A 17,629-nucleotide genomic window follows, 5' to 3' on the forward strand; every position below is an offset into this window, starting at 1 on the left:
TACCCCCGTGCCCCACACCCCTCTTAAAGCAGAAAAACACTTCAGATAATATGGGTTATGAATCTGCTCAATGCTCTTTGCATTAAGATAAGCAGCTATGGATACACAAAATAAGAGAGAGCAACAGCTAAGCATTATTCTGTTTTTTAAAAAGCAAGCTTTTTTTTTTTTTTACCTGTTTTCCACAAAAAGGTTTTCCTGGGAGCAAACTGACTGAAAAATAAAAAAGGCATTGTATCAGACGTTCTAGATATGCTCTGCTGTTCCAATTCCTTCCTTGATTTTAGAATTTTCTCCCCTGTTCAGGCGTAAGGGGATTTCAATTCATGCACCATTTGTATTTGCAGAAGACAAGAGGGGAAAAAAGGTCAAGAATAAGGTCAGACCAGTAAAATAAATTTCATGCATTACAACACGTTGCCAATAAGGGGTCTCAGTTTGGAAACAAACTGAAACTTCTCAGTCCTGGGATCAGAAGAAGGCAGTATGTGCAAAATACTGGTGATTCAAAGGGAAAACACATTTTTCCTACATAATATAAGGTTCCACTAGTCTGCCCTACCACCTAGACATAAGGCTACAGAATAGCACAGCGCTGCAGGTAGGGAGGACAAACAGGAGGAGAGCATGCAAAGTCGACAAAGTTCTTCAAAGAGAGAGAATATGCTGTAGTACCTAGAAATACTAAGTGATTTCACTTGGAGAGGAAACAGCCATATCCACATTGAGATATAAAATGATGATAATAATATTCACAATAATATTAACATCAATAACAAAATCTATTGTAAAAAGGTTCTCTGATGGAGGACTTAGATCCCAAGAAAGGTGAAGGGCTCAGAAGAAATAAATGCTATTGGCAAGTGTGTAATTCTTTTGGTGCTACTTATTTTTTTTCTGCAGAGAAATGAAGCTGTGCTTAATTTCCCATGAATAATTCTCCCTCTTTGATTTTTTCGTTTCCCCCCCTATTTCATGTTCTCTACATAAGTGCCTCATAGCTGTCACATGGATTATATCTCCATGAGGTACAGAAGAAAGGACAGTCTGTACCTGCACAGAATTTAAACAAATGGAAAGCAAAGGGTGGAGGGCACCAGAGATTATGCCCATCCCTTCCACAACAGTGGGACTCAGCTCAAAGAATAATGGAATGGCATCATTAGACGTCTCAAATTTTAATTCTATAGGAAACGCATGGATTTGGGACGTTCCTGTTTTGAGACTGGTCAGCTAATTACCTACTCAAAGAGCCCTGGCTAACGCCAGAACCAACACCATACTTGCTCCCAAGGCCTCAGCAAATAGATGGGCAAAGTTTTCCCTTATTATAAACCAGCACCACAGCCAGTGCCATTGCATCAATACACCCAAGGAAAGAATTCAGCCCTGAGAAAGCAGCACAGTTTCTTGTTAGCACTGTAATTTGTCCACCCATCACCTGTGTGAGGGATGCTATCTGCAGCAGACAGCTCTGTGGTATAGGCTTCCCAGGTAAGCTCCTACCACTCGCTCCAGCTGAAGGTGAGGAATTCCAGAGGAAACATCAACACACAGGGCTCTAGGCTACATTGGTGGCAAATGCATCTCTCATTAGCACAAAACTTCAGCACACCAGGGTCAGTCTCCATTGCCAGGGACCAATTTCCAACTGCCTACAGCAGACCTAGGGTTTCACCCCAAGCTGAGAGGAGACACAAACTGTTCCACCTGGTATCTTTTTGCACAACTATAACACAGCATCTTCTCCCATTTTGTGTACCTTACGCACAAGGTTTCATCAACAATGCGACTATGCAGGCTTCTGCACAAACTACATACGAGCCTATTGAAATTACCCTATGGGCTTGTACAACCTCAGCTGTGGGACTGTGTCTTCTCTTTGAGGTTCATGATGGGCATTTGTGCAGTAACTTCAGTGCAGTCACACACCCAAAGCAGCCTTACAGCTGCTCTTCCAGATCGAGTGAGTAAAAACCTCAGCTTCAACCAGAGTACTGGTCAGCATCCCCACTAAGTTACAGAAGCAAAGGGGCATGTACCTGCCTGCAAAAGTGCTTATGATTATTTTTTTATTATTATTATTATCATTTTATCTTTTAGGTTTTTTATTACATGGGCATAAAGCAGAATTCATGTGAGATTTTTACACTTTATCAAGCAAGCGGAGAGGTTTGCTCCCTTTACAGTGTCTTGATGGGAACCACTACAAATTGCATTATAGACCTAAGGACAGATCCTGTAATTATTTCATTTGTCTTCCTGGCTGAAGATGCTGGCACAGGGCCACCGATCCTTGGAAACTATTTTTCAGTACGGGCATGAGGCTAAGAAGACAGGCTTCTTTTTTTTGTTTGTTTGCTTGTTTTTTTTTTATTATTATTATGTTATTTTTAGTGTTAAAAAATCACATGGTTAAGCTGCTCTTGATAGCAATTTAGCTACTGCAAGGTCAGGACTGGCTTTCCTGATATACAGCATCAATAAGCCTTCCTAGTGCTTTAAACTGAACATTAAGTACACAGCACAGCTGTTGTCAAAAACATTTTTAACACTTGGTTCTCATACACTGATCAAAGATACTGACAACAAATCTACAAAAGGAAAAAAAAGATATGCAAGATTATCTACAAATTCACCTCCTTGGGAACCTCTACATGCCAGATTTCCATTGGGGTTCTTATTACAACTAATTGTCATTTATGAAACTAGTGTTTTACCCTTCAATTTCCCAGAAACTTTTAAAGTCTCAACGTGCATCAGCCTTGCCAGTGCACTAGGTATACTGGGGGTTGCTGTTCTTGTTTTTAATTGCATTAGCCAACAAAGATAACTATTAACATGCAGCAATATCCTGCAGTGGATACCATCAGATAATCATCTGCATGTCAGTTAACAAGATGTGATAGATCTCAGGCTTCCAACTAATGCTTATTGCATGATCTGCAACAACAAAGGCAGGCTCTGTACAGCAGTCTTAATACCTATTGGCTTATGGTAGCCAACACAAGGCATGTCTTTGTTTTGGCTTTATTTTAAAAGCTCTTCTTCCTATTAGAAGGATAGGACGGTGTAGCCAGCTTTTCATACTTTATTCTGTGACTCTTGAATCAGAGAGCAAAAATATCCTCAATGTTTTCTTAAGCAAAGGAATCATGACTTAATTTATCTAAAGGATCTGGCTCTTCATAATACACTGCTTAGTCAAAAATAGCCATTACAACTAACAAACAAAAATAAAAAGTGTGATGTATTTCCTTTAATAAGTTCCATGTGTACCATGGGCAATTCTAGCATTTGTGTAATTAATAAAGCATCTACGTTTTTCAGTGAATAAACAATAATTACTAGAGAATGCATTTATGAACAATGGATAGCCCTTATATGATTCTGGCTCATGAGGTTATACATTGCATTAACCTCAAAGAATGAAATTTCTCCTAAGTAATTTGATTGCCAGTCTTTAGAATCAATTTTCTGCAAGCTTAAAAGCCAAATGTACTATACCATTTACACACACCTTTGAGAGTCTCAGTTAAATCTACAATTTGGATTGATGCATACAGAAAGAACAACATATACTTTTTTTATTCTTTTAGATTGTTCGGGGGCGGGGGAGACAATTAGCTTTCCAATGTACTAAAAACAACTGAGGCAGTTCAGATGAGAAACTTCTTTTCAAGACCCAGATGCTCCAGGTTCTCTGTTCCAGTGTACTTTGTTGTAAAATTCACAAGGTGTTGTAAAGCTAGGTTTCCAATAAAGTAAGTTTTACAAAAGGATGGTTGTAGGCTTTACAATAGAATGACAGAGCTCACACAGTGCTGCTTTATTGTTAGCAGCCTGAAAAGTTTAGAACTGCATGTTTTGCAGTTCTTATTTCAGTGAGCTTAAGTGATCAAATGCATTAAATATTTCTTCATCGACCCTTACGTTTTGATCTTCATTAATCCTTTATTTACCAATCCCTTCATTAAAATTCTTCATTAACATGCTTCTCTCTCAGTCCCTGCCACCTGCTATGACTCTACATGACAGGAGTCATTAAAACCTCCAGCTCTCCTTATCAAAATTTATGATAGCCAACACAGCAGATGGAAAACTTGACAGAGAGTATAATTTAAACTGGCTAATATCAGACTAATCATCATAAGGGCTATCTATCATAATGATGGCATTATTCATGAACATATTTATTTTGTTAAAACTTCCACTTGGAGATGAAGATATCTGGTACACTAGAGTGCTGCAAAAATAAAATAATCAAAAGAAGGGCAAGCAAGCTTTCTGTTAACCAACATGTGAGGGCCAGGTTAAAACATTTTTCACAGCACTAGAAACATGCACAGATTTTTTTTCCCCTATAACTGGGCTGCCTTTTCCTCCTAAATTTTGTTCTAAATTCTGATTCTTGGGCTGATAGGTTGCCCACAGAGTTTGGGACACTTGAGGCATATTTAAAGTAATGCTAGGTGCAAGAAGTTATGGCAGTATTCTTGACCTTCATTGCTGCCCTTTGGAGACTTCTCATGCAAACCTTCTTCATGCATACTCTAATTAGAAGTGAAATATCTGTAATCCATTTTCTGAGGTTCATAAGCAAGGCACTGATAAAGGCTTGACTATAGGAGTGTAAACAGCACACAGATAATAAAAATACTGTATGATTAATCCTTCCCTGTCTCTCTTTCTGTGTCTGTAATTTGCAAGATGACAAGACTTATGTGCTTAGGTACCTACCTCAGAGAAACGTGGGGAAATAACAAATGATCACAAAATGCTTTAAAACTATCAAGTCCTACATGAAGCAAGTGGCTACCTACAATATGAAGCCCCTCTTAAAATTGACCAAAAAATGATATTGTTCCCTACTACAACACTTTGCCATCATCCTAGAAACACCTCATCTGTGAGGAGTGCTCCACACAAAAAAAAAGTTCAGCTAAGAAACAAATTTCTGTTCATATTATTAGTACAACTTGCTGAAATTCACTGCAACATGGCTCATTCCTCATTCCTGGCTCACTAGCACCTGCAACAGCAGAGAGAGAGAGAGCAAATGAATGGATATGAGAGAGAGAGGGAGAGATATCTACATTGCTGATCTTTAAAAAAGCTCACTCCCAATCCATTTAAGATGCCTACCACAAACCACACTGTCACTTGCCACTTGGAGATACTAACCCAAAAGATCACACCAACCTCCAGCTGTGGACAACTACAAGCTCACCACTTGCCTGCCCTCAGAGTTCACAAGTCTAAAGATAAAAACAGCAGCACATTGGGGAATGAGTTTCAGCACACTTCTCCAGCCACTTCAGTTTCCCAGCCTGGCATTTCTAGCTCCTGTTCATGATATAAATGACATTTTTTTGGCCACAACTTTCCATGTGGTATTTTTCATGATGTTTTGCCTCATTTGCAGTCTGCTTCAACACCCCCCCCTTTTTTTTTTTTAATTTATTTTTGGTTTTGCCCAAGCTCCTTTGTTATAAGCCATAAACAGCAACTTTCATACAGGAGACAGGTTGCAAAAAGAGGATCTTGAACGACTCAGCAACTCTACTGTATATATTGTGACAATATTTACATCAGACCCACATGCTGAAAGCATAATGTGAACTGAAGGACTTCTGCTTTTACTGGGACTTTCACAGTTAAGAAAGAAAAAGCCAGCCTAAAAGCATTCAGCAAACTACTTATAAACAAACAAAATTACTTATCACAAATGAGACAACACACCTTAAAACTATAGAATGTATTCTGCTACAGCAAAAATAATTTGGATGTATGAAACTCCAAAACCAGAGCAATATAAAAGGATACCTTAAAGAATAGTACTAGTCCTGCAACATATGAACAGTTTTAATTTAAAAGGACACTGCCGAATATGATTCAGTAAGGTTTAATTGGTTTTGTTCCCACCTTCCTCTAAGTGAAAGAGCTTCCACTGAGATGAGATAAAACAATAAAATGTTAACTTCCCCCACTTCTTTCTTCTCTCCCCTTTTAGGATCCTTTCATTACTGTAGTACAGCAAATTATGTTTTTCTTTTTTTAGAAACATGAGGTAGAGCTCACAGATGTTTCTAATTTAAATGTTTTTGTGTAGCTTTGTTGTGAAAGTTCTCATTTTTTGGTAAGGCAGGAATTACAATGCCATGTCCTTTTTATTTCTTTCACAGTAAAATCATCAACAACATGACTCTTTCTGGTGGCAGAAATAATTGGTCATTAACAAAAAAAAAGTGCAACTTCACGTTTAACCTCTGTTTTTGCTTTGTTCTTAATGTCCTCAGTCCTACAGCAGTGGTCTAAAGCACATAACCATCAGGAGGCTCTGCAGAATGCTGCTTGAAAAAAAATGATCTAGCTTGAGGCATATGTGATCCTACTACTTGAAATCATTGAGAGTGTCCATTTAAATCACTGCTCTTTGGTTGGCAAAAGAGAAGGAAAAAGAAAACCTTGACCACACAAACACAAACATTCAAGAAAACAGGATAAGCACGCCTCAGACAACATGCTGGGCCTCATCTCTTTTCTATCCATCTCTCAGCAACTCTCATCATCATCATCTCCTCCTCCTCCAGAAAGCAAGCTCAGCACTTCTCGAGCTCCTCTAAGAGCCTCTTCTCCAGGTGCCCTTCCCTGTCATCTCCAGCTCCACAGTGCAAATCCAGCTGCAGCATTCACATCGGAGGGGGAGAATACTGTCTGACTACCAGGAAAGGTATGGCACTAAAGGGGCAATGAAAACAACTACTCACATCTTGTGCAAATATTCTCTCCCTCACTCTCTGATACTCCTCTTCTCTCTCTTCAATTGATTTACTTCGTCTGTCATCTCTAAATGGAAGAATTCTGTTTTGCTGAGCAGAAAAAAAACCAGGAGGGTTATATAAGTTGAGCTGTTAAAAACTGCCATTAAGAAACTGTCAGCTGAGAATAATCAATGTTCACTCAAACAAATGAAGCATGAAAACGATAGCTTTCATTCCTACAGTGGTGCACAAAGCACTGTGTGTTGGGCTGGGCACCCAAAACTTTCCAGGTAGATGCTGCCCGCAGAGTCAAGGGGCTGAAAGGAGGCTTTCTGCCCGACACCTGTGAACCTGCAGTCCTAAATTCGGATGTTCTCACCCCAAGCCTAAGTGCCATTGCTTTTGACTGCTACCATTTCTCAGCTCTTCTAGTGGCATGAGGAGCAGGGGGGCAGGCAGCGCTGTGCTACCTATGAAATCAAGGAAGAAAAGGCAGAAACCAGGCAATAAGAACTAAGCTACGAGCCCTAAAAGAAACCCACCAAGAGCTGTCTTGACAAGGAGAAGTCCCAAATGTTTGGCATAAGCCTTTTAACCATTTCCACACCATAAGGAACATTTAACTACAGTTTCACTGGGAAAATTGTGGCCCTTTTAGACCCTAAACAAACCACAGTGCAGGAAATGGCTGTGTCCTGAGGGAGGGAGGGAACAGAGGAGGACCCCCAGCAAGAAAGGCTTTGTTTGCAATTAGGTTTCAAGCATTGCTCTTTCTCCACCCACCCAGCACCTTGTGAGATTGGTCATGCTGCTTTCCTTAGGCTGATCCCCATGTTCACCACACCATGAAAATGTCTGGGTTTTGTTTTTGAAGCCAACTGATACGCAGCATAACTGGCAAAGCTGCTATATACAATGTAAAGACAAGGGGAAAAAAAAAAAAAAGAAAGGAAAATCAGTCGTTTACTGAAAACATGAAGGAGAGTGGCAATGAGAGACTCATTGGCAGGTACCTCCAACAAATACAACCTAAGCAAAGAAAACACACACAGTCTACTTACCTGTGAGAATTTTCTCAGAACAGCAATTCACATCAAAACCCATTTTGATTTTTATTTTTCTGTTTTGTTAATATATTCCACATACACAGCTTGCACGAGATCAAAACAGCACAACACTCACTTGTGAAGTCAACACAAATGCACGCGCATCCCTGGCACTCCCCTAGGCACCTGACTCACCTACGGCAATGTAGTGTTATGGGACAAGCAACACAGGGGGACACTCCTGCCACGGTACATGCACAACAAGCAAGTCACACAGACAAGTAAAACATGGTGAGGGCAAAGGAGAAGGGAGGGAACTAAAAGATGAAACTGACTCATTTTTGGTCAAAACTTATTTTAGGATGGTTTAAAAAGCAACCTGGCCTCACCATCACATGTTTGTTTGGGGCTTTTTTTTTCTCCTTTTTGGGCTACAGTTTATCATCGGTCCATACTGAAATCCAACTCTGAATGGGTACAACTGAAGGAGAAAGCTGTAGGGAGTGGAACAACTGCCATAGTTACACAAGACATTTAGAAATACAACTGACACAGCCTTTCCACGCAGCCCGGAGGCTCGGCATTCCCCCCCTGTGGGCATGCAGCAAGTCCTGCGCCAAGCAAACCACCCATGCAGACCCACACACTGCCACGGCTGAAGCGGCCACGCCAGGGCTCGATGATACCCACAGTATGTACACCAGAGGAGGCTGGGGGGGACGGGATGGGAGGCCAAAAGGAGGAGGAGGAGGAGGAGGAGGAGGAGGAGGAAGAGAGCAACAACAAAAGAACAACAATAACATCAGTCAGCCCACCTTAAAAAAAAAGAAAAAGAAAAACAAAAACAGAACAAAATTTCAGCAACTCTCGAACCGAGAACCAACCTGATTGTCTTCTTTATCAATACTAGAGTTATCTCGCTTCAAGATAAATCGCTTCTGGGATTCTTCACCTTTTTCATCTTTTAAATGTTCAGAAAACCTTTGCTCTGGTCTGCCAGCAAAGTAAAACATAGCAATAAAAAATCTTTCTTTTGGTTTTGGTTTGATCTTTATTTTTTCAGTGCTCTTTGTTTTCACAGATGCATTCAGTGCAAAACCAGTCAACATTCGTGCTCATGGTGAGATGCTGCCTATAAGCTGTCTGGGGCTGTTGCCTCGCTGTTTAGTGTTATTGCTATGAATAGCTTTTGTTGTTGTTGTTACTTAGCAAGGAGCAGGAATTTCAAAGTCTCGGTCGCTGAAATATTTAGACTCCCCTCTCTGTGACTGAAGGATGGGAAAACAAATTAGCATACTGCATGTTAATTTGCTCCTTCAGTAGCTAGGATCTCTGGCAATGCTGCAGCTTCATGAAGACTGCCCACCTTTACAAGTAAGGAAAAACTGATGGAAATCTTAAGAGTAAAGCCTGGTTTCTCACTCCCAGCAAACAAAAACGTTAACTGGAGGGACTGATGGTATTTTGCTTAAAGAAGTAATTATCTCATCACTGTTAAGTGGGGAAAATTCTCCAGAAGAGTCAAGGAGTATCAATTAGTTCACTGATTGAAACCCACCCAGTCATCTATTTTTTAAGAGCCGCCAAATGATACATGTTTAAAGCTTCAACTTTTCAGGTTCAAAAGCCAGGAGGAGCTGTTTCACATTCTCCCATGTTCACACCTTACATAAAAAGCAAATATTAAGAAGCATCAAATGTCACCGAGCTGGTCACTGCAACCCATTGTAGCTGCTAACAGTGCTCAAGGCTGTGCCACTCCTGGACCCAAACCCTTGACCTGTCAAGTCCGACTGATTTCAATAGGGCAACCAACAGCCTCAAGAAATGAAGAGCTGGAATTCATACACTATCACCCACAGATAAATCACAAACTGGTTTTAAAAAGCAGCAGTACAGTGTGTTGTGTCAGAAGGTTTCTATCAGGGAACACAAACCTTGCACTCTGCTGAAGGAGCACTTCTGTTTCTAGCAGCAGCACTCAAAGGAGATGCTTGTACCTGAGAGACCTCCATAAAGCAGACAAAACTGTTACTGACATTAACAAGCCTGAAGAAATCAAATGTAAAATTTACAGAATTCAGTGACTTCATAAATAACTTCTAAAACTCCTCTACAAACTTTAAAATAAAAATCTCAGCTTTGTTTTATTCCAGAATGAAAAATTAAATCTGATGCCTAAGTCAGCCATCATTTTGTTGTTCTATCACTCAGATTTGCACTTAACTAATTAGCAATGTATTTCTAATAAAAAACCAGCATGTATTCATGCCATAATTACAGTCCATTACAATTCATTCTCAGATGCACAGGAAGCATTTGTAATGTACTGTTAAAAATTTAGTATTAAGAGACAGCAGCTCTCCTGCCTTGTTTCCTGTACAAATTTGAAGGACTCCCACATCTTTTCACAATTAGCATTTTGGTGACAAAGTGACAAAACATAATGGCCTCATTTCCACATATTTTGAGAATTCAACAACCCTTCATCCATCAGCTGGAGGTGTTAGCACTTTAAGATATCAGTCCAAGCGTGAAAGTTAGCAGGCTCTCTGAATGCCCTACTGGCCTTAGAATCACAGAACTATCTAGGTTGGAAAGGACCTTCAAGATCACCAGGTCCAACCATCAACCTGACCTACTGAGTCCCTTTTTTGGCAAACCCAGAGAGGCTTGGCACTCTGCACAGTCATTATGTCATTAAAGGCAGTGGTGATTGCTCATACCAGAAATACTACAAATCCCAATTAATGGACTGCTTGGTAGCTTTTCTGCCTTTGTTCCCATGAATAAGCACTGTACCTGTACAGAAAAGATGTGTTACCTCAGATATTCTGCTTTGAGATCACCAGCAGAAGACTGCTATTTTTCTGGCTTTGTGGCTTAGAACACAAACAAAAATTCTGCAACTGTACTATCAGTGTAAAACTTATAGTCACAAACTATCTGCTAGGCATCTAACCAATTATAAATCAAGCATAATAAATACTTGGGGTTTTAAAATGCAAAAAAGTTTCAAACTTATCAAAAATTAGAAAAAAGCATGAGAAAACAAATTGAGTGTCTCCTCTAGCATCTAAATAACAAGTTTTCATATCTCATATATTACTTTCATGTTTTAATCCAATTTTCATTTCATTAACTGTTTATGTTTCCACCTGTCAGAAGATGATTAGAAGCATGAGATCAAGCCGTGAGTCTAATCTAATGATCTGGTAATGTTCCTGTTAGTAAAATTGATCTATGAGCCCAGTATGTGATTGATCCCCAGTTGTGAAAAGACATTTGTCTGGGCAGAGAGAGCCTGTATATGTGCAGAGCATTATGGAACACAGCAGGGCTACGCGAGCCCCATAAGATGACCCACCCCTCTCAGTCATCACTGCAAGTCTGGGTCATGGTTACCAATTAGGCTGCAAACAGCATAACTAGCTCGATGAATAAGGATGCAAAAGCTGACGGAAGACTGTCAAGTGAGAACTAGGACACCACAGCAACAAGCATCTTAGGGCAAACCAACCTTCAGGTCTCCCCACATAAGTGCCCAATTTCAGAAAAGGACAATCAGTTGAGACAAGCATAAACTAAGGACTATTTCAAATATATCACAGCCCAGCGATATTTGCATATAGTTTCTTTGGTCAATACTGTTTACTGCATTTTTTTTAAACATCTATTGCAAAATTATAAAACCAGCAGGATATAGACAGCAAAGTTTAAAAACAGGAAGTGGAACCAAATTCTCTCATCACTTGGGCACAGAAGAGGCTGACTTTGCAAAGACGGGGATCTGGTCATCTGATGGAAGTTGATGCAAGTGCCACATTCAAAGCTTTTAAAATCCCATATAATCATATAATTCATTTGCTAAAAGGAAATAGAGTTGTTGTATTTTATTTGGAGAAATCTGTTGCATTAGTTTATGAACTTGCAGGTGAATCAACTGTTGGAAGAAAAAGAATACTTAATTTTGCATAAGGTGCAGCATACTGTCAATATACTAATATAATAAATACAGTATACAGTTACAGTAATACAGCAGATACAGTGTACTCGTCTCATACAAGTCCTAACTGATAAAAAATCACATCTACTTTTCTTCTAAGCTTTTTTAGCCCTGACGGTGTCATTAGTAGAGTCTGTACAATACACTAGATTGTGCTCATGCAGGGAAGGGAGTGAATTTTTGGGAGCGAAGGGAGTACAGGTCTAAATTAAGATCTTACTCAAGCCAAAGCATGGCTTACACTCATACTCAAAAAAATCACGTAGAATCAGGAGTTTGTTCACTATTACTACCATAGCAGTTGCCTTCAAATCCTAACCACACCTCAATTTAAGTGGTAAAAATGGGATTTGCATAGCCTTTTGGAGCAGACATTGAATTATCAGTAACTTGAATACTTTAGCTTCCTAGGCATCTTCCACAAACAAACAAACAAACAAACACACACCACCAACCTATATTATTCTATCCCACTTTGAGGAGTTGACCCCAGGCAAACCCATATACGCATTTATTTACATGCTAATGAAAGTGTGCAAGAAAACAGACTTGCAAATATATGCTTGCAAAGACTGCTGCCCACATGCATGACATTCAGTGTTTCATTTAGTCCCTATACCTGGGATCAGTGGATCACTTGAAAACTTCAAATTCCAGTGCTCCAAAAAAGCCTAAGGAGATACCAATTCCCTTAACATCAATGGGATTTTTGTGACATGGAAGTGTACTGAGAAAATCTGAATGTATGACCAATTATACCTTACAGGCTCAGAAACCAACACACAGGGGAGGAAAAAAATGAACAGGGAATGAAGTTTTTCTTTGATACGACCTTTTGATCACCCAAATTTATTATTGCTTGACATTATTGGTGGAATAAACTATCTGTGCCCTAAAGCACAACTTCACAAAAACATAAATCATGTTAAGAATTCATTTAGCATTTCCTAGAAGTTGTCAGTTAACCCTCAGTATCAGTTAGATACTTGTTTTCCTGGCAACAAGTTTCAGAGCAGAACACTGTGTATTTCTTCCTTCCCAGTAAAGTTTTCACTCAGATAAATTGGTTCTCAGAGGAAATCACTGCTCTTTGTCTCGCATCCTCAGACAGATGCAGAACCCCTTTATCACCCCCCTCAGATCTTCCAAAAAAAAAAAAAAAAAAAAAAAAGGTAGGTCTTTTCAGCAGGCAAGACCACCTCTCTTCTCTATCCTGCCTAGCAAATTATTCAGGTCGGTATCAGCAGGATACCTACAAGAGACAACTTCGGTAGGTTCTGCAACACCCAAACCTTTTGCCATGCTAAGATTCCCTAAATTCCCCAAGCGTCTGCAGACCTCCGCAAAGTCTCCTCATGTTGCTCAAAATCTCAGGAAACCTTTTATATTCCATTTCCTTTCACAATGAAGAAAGAATAGACTACAAAATAACTTTTTGGTGAGTGATCAGCTTACCCAATTCCCAGACACAGTATGGAAAAGGTCTTGCTACACCTTGGATCAAGTACATTTTTCCCCTGGTTCAGAAGCACTTCTATATATTTTACTGAACTGTCAGGTCCAGGCTTGGGGAAAACCTTCAGGTAAAATCTCAGAGCAATATCACTCCCCATTTCTAGTGGCTGTGCTCCTTTTCTCATGCAGTCATTTCAACTCTTTCAGGCTCATTTTTGTGTTGGGAGAACATTACAATGGTCATTTCAAGGCATGGGTCAAGTTTCATATTTTTGTGCCCAGAATAATTTCACTGTAGGGATGACCAAGCACTGGCATAGTTTACCCAGAGAGGTTGTGGAGCGTCCCACCGTGAAGATCTTAAAAAGCCATCTGGATAAACAACCAGCTCCAGTCAACCCTGCTTGAGCAGGGGAGTTGCACCAAATGACCTCCAGTGATCTCTTCCAACCTCAGCCACGCTGTGAAACACAAGTCTGATATACAGTAACAAATCCTTAGCAGAAACAACCTCCATCACTACCTTTTGTTTGCTTTTTGTCTTGCAAGTTTGCTATTAAAATTTTCTATTGGCATTTTATAGTTACTTAAAACACATCTGCAGTCCCTACTTAAACAAGGTCCCAACAATTTTTCTGGATTCATTCCTTACAATGAAGCCTGTACTTTGGAAAGGTTAGAGGTGGAATAAGTAACTAAACATTTCTGTGTATCAAATTAAAAAAAAAAAAAAAAAGTTAAGGTTTGATAGCAACAGCCATTATATAACTTTTCTACTATCATCATGGTGATTTTAATGTGACGTAGCCTCATTCTTCCATTCACTTCAGAGTTCCTCTCAATTTATGTCAGTATGACAGAAGAGAGTTCTTGGGCATACTTTTTAATGGAATATTTAAGGAGAATTCCCCATTACATACTCATTTAATGCTTTTCATTCCAAGTCAACCATTGTAAGAAGTAATGTTAAAAAAAAAAAAGGGCAAAAAATACACACAAACAAAACCCTACTACCTAAGTGTCTTAACCAGGTATTCAGTATTTAATCAAACAACACATTCTAAAAACATTTTGCCAAGTGGTAACAGACATCAGGATACACACACTAAGTAAGTCATGGGGCATTTTCTTGCATGCATTATGTTTAGAAACATCCTAATGAACTTTCATAAACGTTTATATGGAAGATAATGTGATATATGGAGTAATAATTCGTGTCAAGAAGATGGTTGATGTTAATAAAGAAGGGGGAGATGTGGGAGTGTGGCCATGGGGGTTGACAAGGCCCATGGTTGGTGATAACATCGGACTCTTAACGATGAGGCCAGGAGGAATGTAAAGAGTTTAGAGGGAACAAAGAAGGGTGATTAAGGAGACGCCTTGCCGTCTCGGGTTGCTTGTTCTCCCGCCGTTAAGGCATGGAAGTTGCTGGGGGTTTGCTGGTTGAAACTGTTAAAATTTGTTGTTTAATGTTATATGATAATCATATAATTAGTGTGGTTTCAAGGGTTAACGAAACGCGGGAAAAAACGGCCTTGCACGGGTTGGTGTCGATCACGTTTTGTTGCTTTCGGGAACCTTGTGGAGGGCAGAGCATGCGCAGAATAAGAGGGAGCCGGTCGAAGCCGCCCCTTTGGTCTGGACGAGATCCAGGTACCCACAGGGTCTGTGCAGGAACAAAAGGTTGCTAGCGGTGATGGGGTGGAACTGTGAGCCTTCATCCCCACGACCCCCAACGACCACCACCAATAGACACTGCGCAGGCGCCAAAAGGAGGAGTTTGTGAAAATATTAATTATAATACGAAGCGGGGATAGGTCATACATATGTATAGCTGTACTCGGGTTTCTTATGAATATGTAAAAGCAATGTTCTACATATTTAGAAAGTTCGACGGTTGTGTGTGGATGTTGGTAGAGTGCAGACTCCCTACTGCACCCAGCGCTGTTTACGTGCCTTTTATAAATATTACTAAATTCAGACTGAGTTGTATCTCCATTTATAACAATTAGAAATGGAACTGGAAAAAAAAATCTGCACTCATTTAAAATAAGTTAATTAGTTCTGAAATAACTGGCTAGGAAACAGGAAACACAGATACCACACCAAAAGGACAAATGAAAAAAGAAAAGCACAAGCTTTGAATGCTATGCCTCTCAAGACTTAGTCACTGTATTAGCAGAGCACACAAGCAGTCTGGGATTGTCAGGGCTGACTTACACAGTGCATCAATCTTTATTATGTGGCATATGTTTCTGACAGCACCACAGTGCACAGGCTGTTGCAAGATGTCTTTCAAAAGAAGCAACAACCTCACCACGTGTGGAAAAGACAGTTTACCAGTACAGCGCCTGACAAAGTTTAAAATCTAGCAAGTGCTGTAGCGCTTATCATCTGCAAAAACCTCACAGGTAATAGTGAGGCAGCTGTCTGAAGGAATGCAATATTGGAAAGCAAGTTCAAAAGTGAAGATCGCTGTGGTATGCACAAGTCTTAAAAAAAAAAAAAAGGTGCAGCTTTGCATTTGAATGCAATGCTCATTTAACGCACTTAACGGGGGACAGGATGCTAATAATTCTCTCCTGAATAAGTGGCAACAGAGGGACAGACAGGTAGGGTAATGGGGCTAGGAACGGGCAAAACAGCACCCCTGGGTACCCGCAGGATCATCATCTGGCAAACAAAATGAATAACTGACTCTGTGTTCTTCCATAAGCAGACCATCACGAGAGTAATGGGACGGCAAGAGCAAGCAAGAAGTGCATCTGATGACAGGATGTGGAGAAGTTGTGAAGATTTAGGGCACTGTTATGCAGGTGTTCTGATGGTTTAACCGTGTTCTCTTGTTATTTGCACTTGCCTTTAACTAAACCGACTGCTCAGACACCACATTGGCCTCTATTTTGCAGGCATGCTGTGACACGGTATGGTGTCCTTTCTTGCTTTGCTAGTTTGTGAATAGCTGTGCTTTTTTTTTTGTTTGTTTTATGCTGGAGGCTCTCCTAGGGCTCTACATTACAGCCACAATAAAACTACATAAGCATTACTGTTTCTTTGCTTTACCTTTTGGACCAAAAAGGTCTATTATCTGCAGTAAAATTGACTGCTTTGATCTTGAAGGCATGTGGATTTGTAAATTCTTGAACTTGCAGAACAGAAGTTGGAAGCAAATACCATCATTGTCAAAAGGCACCAACTAAATGATGTAAGGCAGAATTACAGCCCTAGTGCTTAAATTATTTGATTAAATTCTCTCAGAACAATAGTTTCGAGAACGAGGACCCTGTATTCAGGGGCTGATGGATGCTCAAACACACTTTCTAAAAGTCAGAGTGGGAATTTAAATACAGATAATTGTTAAAGTATAGTGCAGTTATATTATCACAACTTAATACTTAAAACCACTCAAGATGGCATTTCAAGCATTTGAAGGTAAATGCCTCATTAACAGATTGCTGCTTTTATAGTATGAGTCACTAAGAAGTTCTGTTATGATGATAAAAGCACACTGAAAGCCATCAAAAAAAATCTATCCTATACAAAGTGCTGCCTTCTCTGTAGCACATGAAAAAAAAAAAGCTACATTTTTCCTGGTTAAAGACTGTACATTCTAACATTTTTCAGAACAGCATCTGCACGCTAAACATGTTCTGTATTTATTACTAAACAGCAAGGATATTAAAGTCACAAAAAATTCTGATAGGCATTCTCCTTCTCTATTAGAAATGATCAGAGTTCAGATAAATCTTACAGGATTGAAAAGAACAGAGCTTGTAACACTACATGGAAGCTAAGACTTTGGTTTTTTCTTGCTGTTTTTCAGAGGTGTGTGGCATAAGGACCACACAGATACCAGGGTTCTTTTAGGATCAGTGACTGCTACTTCTTTATTGATGACATAACTTCAACTCTTACTTCAACTCCTTTACTGAGGACAGGCTCCCTTCTTATACCATTCGCTCTACAGCAGTACTTTTCCACTAACTATTCATTGGTCAAACAACTTTGCCCGTCAACAGCAAACACCCAGCAACTTCCATGTCTTAACGGCCAGAGAACAAGCAGTCCCAGACAGCAAGGTGTCTCCTGAATCACCCTTCTTTGTTCCTTCTAAACGCTTCACATTCCTTCTGGCCTCATCGTTAAGAGTCCGATGTTATCACCAACCATGGGGCTTGTCGACCCCTACGGCCACACTCCCACAGAGGTGAGGTCTGTTTTGTCACCTTCTCCCATTCCTTAGAGCAGGCAGGTAGATTGCCATGTATTAAAAAACAAAAACCCTCACCACTTCAAAATTTTCTGTCCTAGTACCCTAGCAGCATGATTTCTGTGGGGCTGTCACTGGTAGCATTTCT

At 39.9% G+C, this 17,629-nt stretch overlaps 1 protein-coding gene across 1 annotated transcript in view; it reads right to left on the bottom strand.

The window, feature by feature from the left end:
- The window catches only part of ARPP21 (cAMP regulated phosphoprotein 21), a 140,836-nt gene that overhangs the window by 67,088 nt on the left and 56,119 nt on the right, over positions 1-17,629 (bottom strand). Inside the window, 3 exon segments of the mRNA XM_050708821.1 lie at positions 176-213; positions 6,771-6,872; positions 8,695-8,803. Coding sequence (XP_050564778.1) covers positions 176-213; positions 6,771-6,872; positions 8,695-8,803 — 249 coding nt within the window.

This window comes from Cygnus atratus, chromosome 2 (genome assembly GCF_013377495.2).
Source record: "Cygnus atratus isolate AKBS03 ecotype Queensland, Australia chromosome 2, CAtr_DNAZoo_HiC_assembly, whole genome shotgun sequence".
Lineage (NCBI taxonomy): Eukaryota > Metazoa > Chordata > Aves > Anseriformes > Anatidae > Cygnus > Cygnus atratus.